We start from the raw sequence: 19,226 nt of genomic DNA, 5'->3' as shown, positions 1-19,226 counted from the left end.
AACCCATTCCCACTAGGATTGTATAATGAAGTAGTTTTGTGGATGATACCAGTTCTGTCAAAATAAGTTTGAGTTAATTTGGACATGAACTGAACCCCATTATCGCTGATAATCTGAGTAGGAAGACCTTCTTCAATGAATACTTTGTCAATGAAATCTAACACAGCGGCTGAATCAACTTTATCCACGATGGTGATACAAGGCCACCTAGAAAAAATGTCAATAATAGAAATCACAAACTTATGATTGATGCCTATAGGCCCCATAATGTCAATTGCTACAGTGTGCCAAGGACCATCAGGACTGATAGGTTCACACATTTCAGGTTTCAGAGTGTTAAGAACTTTATCTGAATTTCAGCAAGTAATATACTCACGTACAGTCCTCTCAGCAAGAACATCAATACCAGGCCACCAGTACCATTGTTTCACGTTCTGTTTAGTTTTGACTATGCCACAATGATCTTTGTGACATAACTGCAAAATAGAATTCCTCAAGGATGAGGGGGGAACAGCTCTATCACCGCGAAAAATAGTACCTCTAAAACAGTGAGTTCGCTTCTAACCTCCCAGAATGGTTTGAGATCTGAGTTTAACTTTTTCTTCTGAACCCAACCTTCACGAATAGATGAAACTGCAGTGAGCAAAACATTATCCTTTAAATACTCTTCATTCCACACTTTCTTCTCAATGCAAAAAGGGTTCTCATCATGGATGAGAGCAATCTGAAAAGAGTCCCATTCACTCACTTCACATTCTTGTAATTCAGAAGGCATGCGAGAAAGAAAATCAGCAATCACGTTGTTTTTGCCTGGAAAATACTCAATTTTGATTATAAAATCTTGCAAACGCATAGACATTCTTGCTATTCTAGCGGTGGCATTATAAAGACCATCAGTGGAAAGAAGCTTAGTTAGAGGTTTATGGTCAGATCTAACAACGCATTTCTTGCCCCACACAAAACTCCGGAAATGCTCTAAAGCCCAGACAACGGCTAAAGTTTCTTTCTCAATGACAGAAAATTTGCTTTCAGGAACAGAAAGAGCCCTGGAGGCGAACGCCACAACGCGTTCTTTGCCAAAATTATCCACTTGTGAAAGTACAGCGCCCAGACCTTTATTGCTGGCGTCTACAGTAATCGCGGAATCCAATTCAAGATCAAAAGGAGATAACACGGGGGCATTGATAATGTCAGTCTTAATACTTTTAAATTCATCCTCACAAAGAGCAGACCATTCAAAAGTGACTTTACTTTTCAACAGTTGTCTTATATTATAAACTTTGCTGGAAAAACCTTTAATAAATTTCGAATAGAATTCTACCATCCCTAAGAATGATCGAACATCATCTTTACTAGATGGGGGAGGAGCTTCTTTAATAGCTTCAACCAATTTGGGTTTGGTAGAAACACCATCTGAACACAATACATGACCCAAATAAGTTACGAATTTAACTCCAAAGTGGCATTTTGAAAACTCAATTGTCAATCCTTTTTCTTCAAGAAGGCTTAAAACTTCTTCAAGGATGGAATTATGTTCATTTTTATCTTTTCCATACACTAGAATGTCATCTTGAAAAAATGTAACATTGGAAATTTGGCCAAAAAGGGTATGCATAATGCGTTGGAAAGTGGCAGCTGCAGAAGCAAGACCGAATGGCATTCTCTTAAATTGATAACACCCCATAGGGGCGATGAATGCCGTAAGATGTTTACTATCATTGTCGAGTGAAATCTGATGATAAGCAGCAGAAAGATCCAACGTTGTAAAAATAGTGGTACCATTAACTGAAGACATCTCGGATATTTTTGGTAAAGGAAACTTATCAATTACGATGTTATCATTCAAGTGGCGTAAATCAACACATAAACGAATTTTACCATTAGTACGTCTGGCAATTACCACTGGAGAAATCCACTCGGAGGATTCTATAGGCTCAATTATATCCTCCATACCTAGTTTATTTAATTCTTTTTCAACATCACTACGTACTAAAATGGGAATGTTTCTGGCTTTAAAGGTTTTAGGATTGGCATTACTTTTTAAAACAATGTGATGAGAAAATCCTTGAAAATTACCAATTTTACCACAAAAAACTTTTGGAAATTTTTTAAACATAAAGTCACCAATCTCTGAGCCATCATCAATAACTAAAACAGGTTCAGGACTGTTGGGATTCAGTATAATGTTTAAATCCCTTTGGTCTCTCCATCCGAGAACAGAAGGACCGTATTTTGCAACATAAAGTTTTCCAAAAGATTCCCTGTCTTTAAATCTAAATTTTAATGGTTTGAAACCAATCATGTTTATTCTTTCCCCCGAAAATCCTTCGGGGGCAATGTCTGACAAGTAAAGGTGTAGGGAGAACCAGAGTCAGCATAGATGTTAATAGGAACTCCATCAATGTGCATATTACAAATAGGTTTTTTGAGAAAATCTTTCTTATAGGAATCATTTATATTGAAAATATAAACTTTTTCGAGAGGTTTTTCAATACATTGATCTCTGACTGAGCAAAACATAACTTTCTCAATATACTCGTCTTGAACAGAGCAATGCATAACTTTTTTAATTATTTCATCATCATCACTTGAAGATGAATCACAAATGACCTTAACTTTTTTTTTTTTTAGTTCTGTAACAAGCTCTTGAATAATGTCCAATTAACCCACAATTGGAAACATTTTCTTTAATAGCTGGACACGATTTAAAATTGGCCAAATGTGAACTGCTTCCGCACCTAAAACACTTAAGTTTATTACTATTTTTAACTTCAGTAGGTTTAACTTTAACAGGATATTTTTGCTTGTAATTTGACTTACTCTGGACTTTAGAAATAGTTTGGTCCGAGACCATTTTTTGTTCAGTGGTATACTTCTCACTAACTTTAATAGCTTTAGCGCTGCGACCCGAGAGTTCTGCCTTTCTAACAATGGCTAAAACATCTTTAAGATCAGAATCTCCATTAATCCAAAGTCTGTCTTGAATTGATGGATCTGAAGCATGCATAACTACCTGATCCCTTATAAACTGTTCTTGGAGATGATCAAACTTAGTCTTCTGCCATTTTCTTTAGTTCAGCCACATATAGATCAATGGTTTCATCAGGTTGTTGTTTTCTGCGAAAAAACTTGTATCTGGTGATACATACTTTGGGAGAAAAATGGTTATCAAAATCTTTCAAAATATTAGAAAATACATTTGAATCACCACCCCCTGTACTCTTTGACATTTCTTCATAAACTTTCAAGCCACCAGCACCTAACGAATGTAAAAACAGTTATTTCTTTCAGGCTTCATTTTTTCGTCTTCATCAATGGTGTCAATAAAGTTCAAAAAGTATGCTTTCCATTGAAGCCATTTCATGCAGGGTTCTAATCCTGAAGGCCAAAATGCTTGTGGTGACTGGATTGTAAAGTTTTGTGTGGCCATATCAAATTGAAATAGTTAAAGGCAAAAGGTAAAATAAATTTTGGTAATAATCACTTTAAAAATTAAATCTCCTTACTTGAAAATGAAACAGGTAATTCAAGGGTCCATAAAACGCTGTGATATAAAATTCAATTAGCGCAGATTTAAAATGTACTTCCGATCGATGAGAAGTGAAAGAAATCAACAGGAAAACATTTCTTCGGTTGCCATGGTAATTTCCTAAAATGGCCGCTCTGCGTCTTACATCACAGCGCAGCGTGCATTACGTTCGCGTAGTCTGTAACAAGTGAGGAGGTCAGATCTCACGGTTAGAGCGCGGAGAATGCAGCGAAGGAGAACGTGGAAGAGGCAGTGTTCGCGCTGAAGAATGCGTTGAAGGTAACTGCTTTCTCCTAACTTAAATGATGCACAGTGATAAGCAGCGCTTAATTAAGGGTATCTTAAAAGTTTACTTTGCGCAATTAGTCGATTATGTCAATTTTTTAAATGCGCTAAAATAAGAGGAAATACCAAAGAAGGCAACTCACGGAAGGTAGTTTCTTTCAAGACTAATCAGGTTCACCTCGGTTCTGCTTCCAAATCGGACGAATGAAAGTTCAGTTGTATAGTTTAATAATAAAATTATTATTATAAAAAAAAAAGTCGAATGTTTAGATCCGTTTCTTCCAAATCTGTAATTCAGCAAAATCTTTAAAACGAGGTTTTTAGCAGGTTCCTGGGTTTCCTAGTGCTTCTCAGTCATCGTCGCCAATTTTGTAATGTAGACTCCATGCATGAAAAGTATAAAGGAGGGTTTATTAAAAGAAGCACAGGAGCAAGGTAGGTAACAGCCTACGCAGGACTTCTTCCCCAGCAACTGTCACCACAGAGGTGAGGAAAAGAATCCTGCACAGTACAGAATGTAGAGGGTAAATAATTCTATTAATATTTAAAGAGACAACATGACAGTTGTTTATACTCGCACTGGAGGTGTGTGCCGCCTGCCTCCTCCTCCTCCTCCCATCTCCTGCAGCCACCGGCCACTCCAAGACCATACCAAGAATCCGGAACACACCATTCCGTGAGCATCTACGTCTTGTCTTCAAGGCGCTTGGCTATTTGTTTAGGGGTAGCATTTATAATCCAGACTCTGAGTACATTGCTGCGGGCACTGAGGTCCTGTTCAACAGAGGGCTGTTTGATAGGGAATTGAGTGTTTTCATCACAATCGTGCATTTTAAGTAAGGAAAAAGGGGATGAACAGGATTAGCTGGCCCGACTGCTACATTTCTGTCAGGCTCCGCTGTGACTTGTAGTCCGAGGGTGTTGTGCTTTCAGTACTGGTAATGCTTTTACACACAGTAGGGTCTGGTATCCCAGCCTGAGAAATGCACATGAATGGAACTCGGACTACAACTCCCAAGATGCATTAGTTTCTGAAAGGCTCGCCCAAGGCTGGAATATTGCTACATTATTCCATCTAGCATGGGTGATAAAACTGCATTTGTGTAAGTGGGTGAGCCTGGGACAACGGTGTGCGCTGTATGGACGGCCAGGGTTGTTGGCACCACTGTTGCCCTCTACAGAATCTACTCGCCGGGCAGAAATAGCAGCGGGGCAGAACAACCCCGCTCCGTGCAGACCTGACGGTTCTGACCGCTTCTAGGTATTTTAGCGCCAAGAGCACGGCTGGTAAGGGAGGGCGGGATGTGCTATAATGCTGGACAGCTCCGGCTGGGACGCTGTCTTTAGGGGGATGGGTGCTGGGGGAAGTGAGAGAAAGGAAGTTTTGTTTAGGGTGCGGCAGCTCCAAGATAGATACCTTCCAGGTCCAGAGAATACTGTCACAGGAGACTCCATCATAGCGCTACGATGTCATACAATTAGTAGAAGGTGCTATACACATTAGGATAACATATCCAAAAGCCCGGAATCCTTAGTGTGGTGACACAGAATATTGATGCAGAATCAGAGACTTTTTTTCTTCTAATTTTCAATGGATACCCCTTCTCCCCCCCCTCCAAAAAAGCATGTCCACAGTGGTTCCTTTTACCACTGTATGTGTTTGTATCTCTGATCTGCAAATAAAGATTTTGTCTATATTTATTGTCTTAAACGGCAGTTACCGTTCTCCCCGCCCCCCAGTTCCAGCTGAAGGGCAGAAGTGACCCCCACACCGGTCTTGCCCCAGCACTAAAAACAAGAGACTCGGTGCCGATGAACAGTCCTGCAGTTCCCCCAGGGCACAAGCAGGCCTCCACTTCTGTCAGGACAGCTGATCGCAGCAAAAAGACAGAAGTGGATGCCTGCTTGTGCCCCGGGGGAACTGACAGCAAAAAAAAAAAAAGCTCGCGCGGCAGGCGGAGGCGCGGCGGTAGGGGGGTGGGGGCTGCATTTACGGGAGCGATATTTGCTGCCATTTGGCGGCGTGCGCTCCCGCAAGTAAATCACCTCACGTGCCCGCGTTGCCATTGATGGCAATGGAACGCGTGCACGTTTTTGGCTGAAAAGCCAAAGCGATCGGAAAAGGTCTTGTTGCCTATGCAGCTCATGCGCGCTGAGTAGGTGAGACCTAATGAGGTCATGTTACTATTGCATGTTGACCTAGATCACAATTACTCAAATAATAGCCACATTCTAACTTTTTGTGATTGCAGAGATTTATTACTAGACCCTAATCTACAAAACCATGAAATACTCTATTTTTGGTAATGACTATACATAAATGTGATCACGACAACAGAATTTGATCATTGAGATTATTAATATCGTTCTTCAAGAAAGGGAGTTCAAATTCTACACATATGTATATAAAAATAAGGCACACTTGGATCACAGGTTAGACCTAATGAAAGATGTAAGTAGACAAAGAATATACATACACTGATGTGTAGTCATATCATTATTATTGACAGACCAGACTTATTTCTTCCCAAAGCTGACAGTTGTATAGGCAATCCATAAATATGAAGAAGAAAAGAAGACTTTAGTCAAATTCTTGATCTGTATGATAAGTTGCTTTGAGGATATGACTCCCGCGAGTATAGAGAGACTCAAGGCTAGAAATCCTCAAATCTCGTCATTTATATTGAATCATGCTCTATTCCTCTGGTGGGACAACACTTTAAAACACCTTATTTCCACATCATTATATGAACTGATGCTCATGATCTTGAAAAAATATAACTCTGATATCATTATTACTTCTTAATAGAGTGATGTAAGCCTACACTATCCGTAACAAAGCGTTCACTCTCTGATTTCCATCAGATCAACTAAATGGTTTCTTACCTGTCCTCAGAGAGTTTTTTTCTTCTTCTTAAGAGGTGTGTTAAGCAAAACTGTTTGCTGTTCTGTTTATATGATCATATACCAATACTGAACACACAGCTCAGTGTCAGCCTCTAGGACCGTGATACACATAGTGTGGCCCTGGGGCCGCATGCAGCCCTCTTGACCTTTTCATGTGTCCCCCCTGGTCCACAGCAGCACTAATCTTTAAATGATGTTAAATAGAAAGACAAGGATTTATTTGAAGGTTAATTGAAATTAATAAAAGGAAGTAACTAGGGTGTCCTGTATGCTTAACTTTAGAAACAACTTTATTTTTAAAGACATCTTGCAGCAAATGTGTACAAAATTGAACAAAGTCGCTTGGAGTTATTATATTTCTTTAACATGCAGGGATGTTTCACTATAGTACATCAAATCATATCCGTGCATTGAGAAGTAGTTTTATTTTAAGTGATGTTTTTAAAACATTAATTAAAAAACATTAATGCTTCTTCCCACCCTCTCCCCCACTCTGACAACAATGCCAATAGTAAGAGGTAAGTTACACATTATGGGCACCCTCTGGGGGTCAGAGCTGTTATACACGGACAACATCACAACATTAATTTAAAAACATTAATGCTTCTTCCCACCCTCTCCCCCACTCTGACAACAATGCCAATAGTAAGAGGTAAGTTACACATTATGGGCACCCTCTGGGTGGTCAGGGCTGTTATACACGGACAACATCCTAGTATATTAAATCAAACACAAGCGAAGGTTGTATACAGCACGCATCCTTAGCTCATGTATTTCAAGGTGTTCTTTTATTTACTAATTAAGGAGTCAAAGTTAAAGAAAACAATTGCTTAGGATTATACAATTTGGTCAAGTGGGGAAGCCAAGATTGATCTCAGGTTTTCTGGTTTCACATTGTGCAATTCAGCCACTGGATGTATATGTTATGCTTCCCCTACACTCACCTTTCCGTCCCCCCTCTCCATCCGCCTTCCCTTAAAGCATTCAAACATCACCCTGCTGGCATCAGTGTGGCCCTCGGTCACACCACAAGCCAAACTTTTTCGCCCCAGTAAAAATGTTTGCGAGTACCCATGCTCTAGGTTTACAATCCTTACCCTCCTGTCATATGTACACCAGTTTCTGAGATGAGTAGAAAAAACATTCTAAAATTTGAACCTGCCTTTCTACATCACATGCTCTAAAAGTGCTTGACTTAACAACCTTTACTTCAAATGTGCCAAATTCACCCCTATCTTTCTTCTATAAAACTCCATTAACATTCATTGTGTCTTCATTAAGGTGAGGCACTGTTTTCTAATACTTATGTCCAAAAGAGTGAAAGGACCCAAAGAGCAAAGATAATAAAAGAAAATGGTTTTTAACTTACTGAAATTCATACAATACCCCATAATACACAAAATTATATACTGATTGTGAGAGCATACAAGTGCTTCATCATTGCACTACTTCACATTGTATCACCAATCTGTTGGATGTTATACATCATAAAAACAGTAATCAAATTCCCAAAAAATCCAGTCACTACATTCCTTACTTTCTAATTGTGAGACTCACAAAAACTATGTCATATACATTTTAATAATATTGCAGCCTCACTATGAAAAGCAAGGACAATGTCTGTATGTTGTCCAGCTTGTTCTTTGGAACCAGACAACTAACACCAATAGAATTGATAATTGACCTTCAGCAATGTGTACACAGTCTTGATACTTGCTCATGAATCTGAATATGCTCTCTCCATGAAAGTGGTCATGTACTGGACTTATATAATGTTTGTGATTTATATTATGAAAATACTAGACCTCAAGGTCTATGATGTCCAATATGAAACTTCACAATACTTTCACTTAATCCTCTGTATATCACATTATATGAATACATAGCATATGACCATTTAATATACTATCATCCTATACCAGACTATCACATTAGGTTATGAATATAGGTAGTGAAATAACAAACAAAACCTATATATGAATTCATGAATGAGGGGTTCAGAAACCAGAAAAACAAATCGCATGACACTGTGTACTTAAATAACGAACAAAACCTATATATGAATTAATGAATAAGGGGTTCAAAAGCAAGAAAAACGTGCCACCATGTACTTGGCCTTGTTACCCATGCTGAATATGCAACTGTGATTTTGCCATATCCTTCATTAAACGTGCATTTATCTTCCTACTGAATTACAGATTAATGCCTTGCTTGTCTGAGTCCTATGTTGACCCTCCCAAAAAGTTGTACCTAGTTGATAGGCAGTAGGCAGTTATCATTTTTTTTATACCTTTCTCATGTACTCTAAGTCTGTCTAGGAAACGTGTTCATACAATTGATCTTGGAGAAAAAGCATTTTGTTTATTTTCAACTCATCTATAAACATACAACTTAACTCTTACACAGTGTTAGCCGCCACTATGTAGTTATGGTTCAGCCACACTTGCCATTACAAAGATGATTTTTTTCATTTGCCTATAACGTTTCACCCGATGGAGGGTTCACCACCAAATTTGGCTTTCGCTTGGTGTAGTCAGCTACTGTTCAGTATGCATGTTTTTTTGCAAATCCGTAGACGAGAAAAAAATTGGAAACTGTGCAGAAACACTTGTTTTCTAATTATAGCTCATAGGAAACGTTCCTTGCACTTATAGCCAAAACGGCTAACTGCATTTACAGCCATCAAACTTGGCATGAAAGTAGAATTTACTCAGCATGATCTCATGTGTTATAAATGTGTTCAGTAGTATTTTTGTAGGCATAAGCATAGTAGGGGTTAGACAAAAGGCCTGGCCACAAGTCAGGCTCTGCAACAAATCCTGCTGCGCTCGACTGACAACTGGTTAGCCACCCATCTGCAGGTTGGGCTCATGGCCTAGTCGCAGCTGTGGGGGTTGGAAATTAAGTACGTAGTAAAAAAATTAAATTAACTGAAAACGCGCAGTTAAATGGTTGGATGTTAGTGCCTAGACGCCTCCGGGAATTAGTTGCTCTATAAAAATATATAAATAAATACATTAAATGTGAGTCATGTCTCTATATCAAATGCCCCAAACCACTGAAATTCGCCAGGTATAGTCAGCACCGCACACAATATATGCATATTGTTGGTCACCTGCCATACTCAAACCACCAATTTGCAGAAAGCACAGAAACAAAAAAGAGCTATCAAGATAACAACATGGCATGCGTATTGAGTTTTAGCATGTGTTTTGTACATTTCGAATATCAAACAACGAAGGAGCAACTAAAAATACCAAGAAAAAGGAGGGTAAGTACGACAAGTCAAATACCACAACCAGAATGATAGAAACTGGGTGAAAAAAATGTCAGTGCACACTGAGAAAGGAGAACCCTCAGGCACCAACAAAGTCAGTGGCCAATTGTCGTCATTGGGTTCTTATTGGCAAAATGTGCATTATTATTATTATTATTAATACATTTTATAGAGCGCGTAGTCACCCGTGAGTATCCCAGCGCTAGGAACAGTTAACCTGAGGGTGGTGAGGGGCAGTGAGTTAGGGATTTATGGAAATAGAAGGGTTTTCAGCCTCTTTCTGAAACGTAGGTAGTTGGGTTCTGTTCTTATCTCGCGGGGTAGGGTGTTCCAGAGACTTGCTGTGTGAACCGAGAAGCGTCTTCCGCCCGTCCGGGCCTTCTTGACTCTGGGGGTGGTGATGAAGTATTCCTGATCGGAACGGAGAGATCTTGAGGCTTTGTAAGGTGTAATGAATTTAGCTAGGATCGGAGGTCCTTTGTTTTGCAGCGATTTGTGGGCCAGGCAGAGGGCTTTGAACTGCACTCGTTCCCTGACCGGGAGCCAGTGGAGGAGCCTCAGAGCGGGTCTGGCTGAGGCTCTGGCAGGAGTGTTGGTAACGATGCGGGCAGCCGCGTTTTGGATCCTTTGTAGCCGGTTCAGGGTGGCCTCAGGAGCGCCCAGGTAGATGGAATTGCTGTAGTCGATCCTGGAGAGTATTAGACCTTGGATCAGTAATTTTTTTGCGGTAGGAGGGAGTAGGGGCAGGATTTTCCGAATTGATTTGAGGAGTCCAAAGCATGTCCCGGCTACTTTTTTTGCCTGTGTGGCAAATGATAGGTCCTTTTCGAGCCAGACACCCAAGCTCTTAATCTCGGGCTTTGGGTCTGGGGGCGGGCCTAAACAAGGTGGCCAGATGTTCTGTGACCAGATGTTTGGTGACAGGGAGAGTCCCTTCTGACCCAGGAGGAGGATGTCGGTTTTTGAACCGTTAAGTTTGAGATGGGATCGGTTCATCCATCCATATATCTGTGTCAGACAATTGTAGAGGTCCGCATGTTGTTGGCTTGGGTGAGACAGGGAGACCACTAGTTGTGTATCGTCAGCATAGCTGACGATGCTTACTCCGAATGGGATGACGACCTCCTCCAGTGGGGACATGTAGATGTTAAATAATGTGGGGCTCAGGGAGGAGCCCTGAGGTACGCCACACTGGAGGGGTTTTTCGGAGGAGCGGGTGTTGTTCTCCCAGATTTGAAAGGACCGATGGCCCAAAAAGGACGATAGCCAGGTGAGTGCTTTTCCTTCCACGCCGACACTCCTGAGACGATGAATCAGGAGTTGGTGGTTAACGGTGTCGAAGGCCGCACTGAGGTCGAGGAGGATCACTGCCACTGATCCTCCAACGTCGAGCAGTGCTCTGGCCTCTTCCACCGCTACCAGGAGGGCGATGTCGGTGCCCTGCCCTGGGCGGAATCCTGTCTGCGATTTTTTTCAACCGATCATTGGTTTCCAGAAACTCTGAGAGTTTTCTGTTTACCAGCTTTTCGGCAATTTTGCTAGTTCCCGGGAGGAGGGAGATTGGCCTGTAGTTGGCCAAATCGGCGGGGTCAAGGGAAGGTTTCTTCAATAACGCCTTGACAACTGCCTCTTTCCAACTGGGAGGGACAACTCCCTGTTCCAGCGAAGCGTTGATGAGCTGAGTGAGGGGGGGAATGATTGTGGATGCTACTCTTTTAAGGAAGCGTAACGGCGCAGGGTCCCTGGGGGAGCCGCTTTTGATGTTATAGAGCGTGCTTTCGACCTCCTCGACGGTCACTTGTCCCCAAGAGGTGAGACAGGGGACGATAGGAGTGTTATTAGTCTCTTTATCCTCCCACATATTAGTGGTTGGAATTGAGTCGAGGATTTTCTGGATCTTATCTGTGAAGAAATTGGCTAGTTTATAGCATTTTTCCTCATCAGCCTTGGGGTCCGGTGGAATTCTGGGTCCGGAGTCGGGGACTTTGAGGAGCTCTTTTAGAATGGTGAAAGATTCCTTACTAGAGCATGCGGAGTGTTCTATTCTTTTTTGAAAGAATAGACTTTTAGTTTTTCGGAGGGAGGTTTTATAAGATTGTAGAGCGGTTTGGTAGGCGTCCTTTTTGTCCTTAGTCTTATCCTTCCTCCAGGAGCGTTCCGTTTTCTTGCATTCCTGTCGTAGGACTTTAAGCTCTTGAGTGTACCAAAGAGCGGGGGTGACTCGCTTGGAATGTTTAAGAGTAGTTGTTATGGGGAGGAGATGATCCAGTGAGGATGTGATCCAGAGATTGAACTGATCATCAGCGATGATAGGGTCACCGGAGAGAGTCGGTATAGAATTAGCAAGGGTGTTGGCCCATTCCTCTGGGACAAGTTTGTGCCAGCGTCGATCGGTGACTCGGGTTTTGGGCGGTTGTGGGGGGGCTGTGAATAGAGGACAGGAAAAAGGGATTAGGAAATGATCTGCCCAAGGGAGGGGGAGAGAGGGACTAGTGGTGATGTCCGTAATGTTGGTCAGGACGGGGTCCAGAAGATGGCCCTTGTCGTGGGTGGGTCCCTTATTGACCAACCGAATGTTAAATGACCGCAGGTCATGCAATAAATCGAGTGCTATGGAGTCTGTCGACTCTCCAAAGTGGAGGTTAAGGTCGCCCACTAGTAGAAAGCTGGGGGCAGAGGAAGCTAGTTGTGCCACCGTCTCCGTAAGGGCGTTGATGAATTTTCCTGATAGACCCGGAGGTCGATATATCAGCAAACCCGTTATGGAGTGAGCAGGGGAAATTTGGAGACTAAAGTGGCAACTTTCGCAGTCGTCAATGCTTGCATTGCTAGTTCTGCAGATAAGGTGTTCTTTATGGATTATTGCCAGTCCCCCTCCTCTCCCTTTGGGTCTGTGCAGGGTTTTAATCAGGTAGCCCGGAGGGAGAGTGTTGACGATGTCGGAGTCAGAAGTTGCCGAAAGCCAGGTTTCTGTAAGAAACAGTACATCCAAGCAGTGGTCTTGTATCAGCAAATTGGTTTCAAGTGCATGCTTGGGGAGGGAACGGCAATTGAGAAGGCCCATCTGTAGCTCTGGCCTGGCCGGGGTATGGGTGCCTGGGTTACAGCGTGCGCAATTGGTATAGGGTTTGCCTTCAACATGAATGTAGAGACATTCCGGCTTTTTTTCCAGGTGAAGAGCCCGGAGCGTATAACTTGTGTACACCAGGCGCTTGAGCGGTGAGACCGGCAGAGTATCTGGGCCTGGGTCCGGGTCCGGCTGGGCCCGGACGGGCCCAGACGGGCTTGCCTTAGGCGCGCCTTCGGCGCGCAAACGGCGCTCCCGCTGCGCTCGTCTGCTGCGCTTACGTGGGACACACATTTATGGTGAGAGGGGGGTGGGCGTGGCCTAGCGGGTGGGCGTGGCCTCGCGTTACCGGCGATGGCGTCCTTGTAATGTTTTCCTTCCCACAGCGCTATGATCCGCTGTTTGTGGGTGCCTGCTTGGCGGGAAAGTGATTGTAGTAGCTTGGGGTAGGTGCAATAATTTTAAAAACACAAATTAGCACAGTTTCAACAATTTTTAAAAACGGACGAAGTAGCACCTCTGGCTTCCGCCTCAGAGGTTGAACAATTCCAGTGTCTCGCGCTCTTGATCAGCGCTTACATAGGCTTGGGGGGTGGGCGTGGCCTAGCGGGTGGGCGTGGCCTCATGTTACCGGCGATGGCGTCCTTGTAATGTTTTCCTTCCCACAGCGCTATGATCTGCTGTTTGTGGGTGCCTGCTTGGCGGGAAAGTGATTGTAGTAGCTTGGGGTAGGTGCAATAATTTTAAAAACACAAATTAGCACAGTTTCAGCAATTTTTAAAAACGGACGAAGTAGCACCTCCGGCTTCCGCCTCAGAGGTTGAACAATTCCAACATTAGCATTAGTACCTTTATAGTGAAAAGAGTGATCTAAAAGGAGGTGTACCTGTTCCCTAACACAAAGAATTCCTTTTAATAGAGGGACAGTTCATCTCCATTAAAAACAAAGTGAGTGCGGACAGGAGTTGATTGAGTCAGTTTGAACCAAACATGTCCTAAATACTATGTGAAACTGGTCAACATGTTTCTGCTCTCATGAGCCATGACAGCTCAGCATTCATCAGGACCATACATACCCCACCAGGTGTTTCGCGCACGCTAAGGCGCAAAAAAATCCAAAGAATGGGGAAGAAAAATAAATAATGAGACTCACAGGATTTCTGTGTAGGAGCCCTCACATATGTAGGGGGGATCCAATTGAGTGTATTCGTAATGAATACAGCGTAGGCTCGTGGCAGGGGAAACCTTCACGCCCAGAATCGTTTATTCCGAGCGACAGCCCGCTAATAAACCTAATGCGGTCACGTCCACGGCCCGAAACATTTCGGGCATTAGAGGCAGAACCATAACTTATCTTATCTTAAGGGAGTCTTCTATAGCGCTCTGACACCATAAGTTTCCTGGCGCTGGTTGAGTGCTGTGAGGTGTAAAGACGGGGGTCTAGCCAGTCTGCATGAATAGGTAGGTTTTCAGAAGTTTTCTGAATTCCAGAAGGGAGTTGGCGGATTTGAGCGGAAGGGACAACTGATTCCAAAGATTGGGAGCCTGGTGAGCGAATCTGCGGCCGCCAAACTTTTTAAGTTTAATGGAGGGAACGACTAAAAGTTGGCGGTGAGAAGACCGGAGGTTGCGTACCGAGCAGTAGGGAGTGACCAGTGATTTAAGGAAGGCGGGAGAAGTCCCAGACACAGCCTTGAATGTCAGGCAGCCGATCTTAAACGCAGTCCTCTGCTCCACTGGCAACCAGTGGAGCTTGCGAAGTAGTGATTTCGCAGACTGCCACTTCGGGATTTTATAGGCCAGTCTAGCCGCTTGGTTCTGTACAATTTGGAGCGTATAAAGGAGGGATTTGGGTAGGCCATGGTACAGAGAGTTTGAAAAATCCAGGCAGGAGAGCACCAAGGCAATCAAGACTTGTATCCGAGCCTCTGGTGTGAGGAGGTAAGAGACTTTCCTGATTTTTCTGAGCTGGAGCATACATGATGACACAACAGCACCCACCTGGGGCTTGAGAGAGAGCTCCATGTCAATTATGACCCCGAGACTCTTTGCTGACTTGGCCGGGGCGGGCGGGGAGCCAAGCTCAACGGGCCAGAACTGTGGACCCCAGTAAGTGGGGCTATTGCCCGGAAGAATTAGCTCGGTCTTCCCCGGGTTCAGCTTAAGCTGGTGGGAGTTCATCCAATGCTGGATGTGTAGCATAACTGCTTGGCAGTCGAGAGCTGCATTGGGGGTGTTGAGCGGAAAGATAATTTGCAGATCGTCTGCGTAGTTGAATACGGTGATATTCCACCTCTTCAGAGAATAAATGAGCGGTTGAAGGTAAAGATTGAAAAGCAGAGGAGGCACTCCGCAGGTGGATGATACCTTCGCGGCTGTGAAAGGGCCTAAACGGACCGCCTGGGTTCTGCCCGACAGAAAAGATTTGAGCCAGGCAGAAGCCAGGCCCCGGATGCCGGCTTGCGCGGCACTGTGAACAAGGATGTTATGGTCCACCGTGTCAAATGCCGCCGACAGATCTAATAGAACAAGCGCCTGTGGTGCCCCTTTATCGGCATTGTCCCTTAAAGAATCCATGACTGCCAGAATCACAGCCTCGGTGGAATGGGCTGGTCTGAAGCCGGCTTGATTGGATTCGAGATAGCTGGAACACTCGATAAATTTAGAGAGGGAGCTGGTGACGTGTACCTCCAAGAGTTTGGATAGGTAGGGCAGGAGAGAAATAGGCCGATAGTTGGCAAGATCCTCCGGGTCAGCTCCAGGCTTTTTTAACAGGGGCACCAGGACAGCCTCCTTGAAGGAGTTGGGCACCACACCTGCCTCGAGAGAGGTGTTTAACAAAGGCAAAATGCAGACGGGCAGAGCCAGGCAAATGTCACGGAAGACAGAGGGAGGGCAGCAATCATTAGGCGAGCCGGATTTGACTCGAGCAGCGAGTTTGGCCAGAGTACTGGGATCGAGGGCGGGGAAGGATGATAGTGAGAGTGGGTTTCCAGGAGAGGAGGCTAGTGCGCCATCGAGGGAGGCAGGAGGAATGGTGTTCTTGATCTTGATAATTTTTTCAATGAAGAAACTATTTAGGGCATTGCAGGACTCTTGAGTGGGGGTCTGAGAAGGAAGGGTCCTAGCGTCAGAAGTGAGCGCCCTCATGACTGAAAAAATCTCCTTGGATTTATTGGGGGCAGTGAGGATCCTTTCTGAGATGTGTGAAGATTTTGCTGCTGTGATTGCACTTTTGTATTTTTTTCGTGCAGCAACGTATAGCTCTCTGTCGATGGATGAGTAGTTACGTCTCCACCTACGTTCCATCTGGCGCAGTTCAAGTTGCTGAGTTTTCAGAGTGGCGTTAAACCACTTGTGGGACTTGCTGTGCCGGGAGCGAGGGAATCTGGAGGGAGGGGCAAAGCGGTCGCTGGCTTTGGTAATCCAGCTGGAAAGATCCTCCTCCAGAGTGTGAACAGTCGCGGCACTACACGGCGGGGGACAGGTCTCAGCCAGGAAAGAGAGAAAAGCCTGAGAGTCAAGGGTGCTCCATTTACGAGCAATCCCGCCTGCCAGGGGAGGAACCTTCATACAGCCCATGACTGTGATCACAGTGTCGATCAAATGATTGTCCGACCAGATACAGGGAGTGATCACAGGACAGGAGAGCGTGAGGTTGTGGGTCCAAATATGATCTAAAATATGGCCCCTGATATGGGTAGGAGAAGTAACAGGTTGGGTCATGTTAAAACTAGAGAGAACTTCAAACAGCTCGGCCGCATGAGGACCAGCGCCGCTGTCATTGTACCAGTAGTTGAAGTCGCCCAGAATGGCGACTCAAGCAGAGTAGGTGAGTAGGTTGGCTAGCTGTTCGCTGAAAGCGGCGGGAAACAGAGGCATAGAGTGGGGAGGACGATAGAGGATAATGATGGTAAAGGCTCAATGGTTAATAGTTTTATTTTTCAGTGACTATACATATAAATCAAATCTGAATTGATATTCTCTGCCTGTTCAGTGTTAGTAACCAAAAACAACATTTTTCCGCAGTGGTTTATGCCATATAACTTCTATTTTGCACAATTTCCTTCTTTACAAGAACATGCCTAAATAGCTGGTATACATTTTCCTACAGATTGTGTAGTAGGTAGTAGTGGGGAAAAGGTACGCAAAAAGTTTTTACGAGAAGTTATGCTAAAATCCAAGTATTGCGATTCAAAAAAAGAAATCCAGATTTTTTTTGTGAAAAACTCCGAATTCTCTCATGATCTATGAGTATCCCATATAGGAAATACCATATAGGAAATACTAAGCGACTAGGCTGGTCTGAACATTGCTGGGGTTATGTAGCGCAAGTAGTCCGATGGAGAAGCTTGCTCCCTTTTGATGACTTGGAGGTCCCTCTTCTGTGAACAGATGTACTTAAAGGACATGCAGCTTTATTACTAAATAAGACTCTGAGGAAGCAGTTCATCAGGGGAGTGTATCAAGTCTAAAAAAGCCGGGGAGTGGGTCATTGACTGGTAGCAATCCAGAATCTTTGGTAGTTCCTAACGGGGCAAAAATGTTCAATCAAATACACAATACTTATAATTGTATGTTAGGGTTTTGTGGACACATAGTAGGATGTTTCTGTTTTGGCTGTTTTCGTAGTTTATTCTACCACTATCCCACTGACCTTTAATGTATTTCTGCATTCAAATTCATGCCATGTATTTCTGCATTCAAATTCATACCATGTGGTTTAGGAGATCATATCAACACTTTGAAATTTACAGAGTATGTGTGGGTAAAGCAGTCCATATCAGATTCAAGTTTGAATGCATGCACATATAATTATTCAGTTTTGTGCAGCCTACAGGATGACCTCCATTTACCTTTAGTTGTGTATGTTTTCATGTGTGACAAAAAGCCATGCAAATATAAAAGATATTGATTTTAAATCGGTTTTTTTAGTTTCTTATACCTTTTTTTTGCTTATTAAATAAGGTACATGTATTGATCTAAACCGGTTTTGTTGTTTTCTTGTAGGCATTAAGGAATTGGATGACTAGAACCCAAGAGGTATCGAAATAGTGACATTTAACAGAGAAGTGTTATAGCGTCTTAATTTCTCCACTCCTTGGGGTTGTAACGGTTCACTAAAATCAAGATTTATTCAATGATGAAGCAGTTAAGAAGAAAGCGAAAGGGTAATTTTAGTGTTCAAGAAACTCAAACTTTACTAAAGGAAATAAGAAACAGAAAAGAAGTACTTTTCTCAAAGCGGCTCAATTCAAGAATTAATGAACTGAAGCGGAGGGCCTGGGAGGAGATAGCAGAGTGTGTAAATGCAATAGGTGAAGGAGAGCAAAGGACTGGTCTAGAGGTGAAAAGAAGGTACCTGGACTGGAGAGCACTAATGAAAAGGAAGCAGCTAAATGCAACAAATTTTAGACTGGTGACCAGTGGCTTTAGCAGCATGCCCTTACCTGATCTATATGACTCCTTAAATGAAGACCTAGATGAAAAACCATCATTTTCAAAAGAAACTGGATTTGAATGGCAGTCTTCTGCAGACTTCAGAGAATCAACTGGGTCCTCAGGAGAAATTAAAGTGGAAGAGGATGATGAGCAGGATCGCCATGGCTTTGAGGTATGTCACAAGAATGCTATAACTGCTGATTGGCTTTAAAGTTTGATTCCTATACCATATTCACAAGTCTCATTGGTCAGGGGATAGCATAGGCAATATGTCAGACCCTCATATGAGCAGTTATTTCAGTTCGGTCCTGTTGCAAAACAGTTTAATTTTTGATTGGTCTCCATCCATCAGGTGGCTCATTCTCTGGCAATGCTGCATACTGTTTGCTCCATCAGACACAGTGTGAATAGGTTCGTACATCAGGCATCAAAAATGGCTTATTTATTTAATTTATTTATTTGAATACTTTTATAAAGCACAAACAAGACCCATAGGGGTATCAGAGAGCTGTACAGTGTAGGCGCAAGCAGGGGTACAAACACAATGTGAAAATAGGTGAAATTACAACGTAGGGGAAATCATTCAGGTTAAGAGTTGGTGGTATCAATGGTGCCCTAGAACACGAAGAGCAAAGCATCATAAAATAAAACTCACCAGAGAAGTGCAATACGAATCGTGGAAATTTAACAAAAACAAGAGCGAGATCACTAGTTACTGC

General features: G+C 43.2%; 1 protein-coding gene across 1 annotated transcript in view; it reads left to right on the top strand.

The window, feature by feature from the left end:
- The window catches only part of LOC144772597 (myb/SANT-like DNA-binding domain-containing protein 4), a 79,566-nt gene that overhangs the window by 26,070 nt on the left and 34,270 nt on the right, over positions 1 to 19,226 (top strand). The window contains exon 2 of the mRNA XM_078657029.1: positions 18,076 to 18,679. Within this exon, the coding sequence (XP_078513155.1) occupies positions 18,206 to 18,679 (474 nt within the window). The 5' untranslated portion in view covers positions 18,076 to 18,205. The remainder of the gene's footprint in view (positions 1 to 18,075; positions 18,680 to 19,226) is intronic.

Source organism: Lissotriton helveticus, chromosome 8 (assembly GCF_964261635.1).
Source record: "Lissotriton helveticus chromosome 8, aLisHel1.1, whole genome shotgun sequence".
NCBI classification, from domain to species: domain Eukaryota; kingdom Metazoa; phylum Chordata; class Amphibia; order Caudata; family Salamandridae; genus Lissotriton; species Lissotriton helveticus.
The sequence above is the reverse complement of the archived record's forward strand: the minus strand, read 5'-3'. Positions and strand labels throughout refer to the sequence as shown.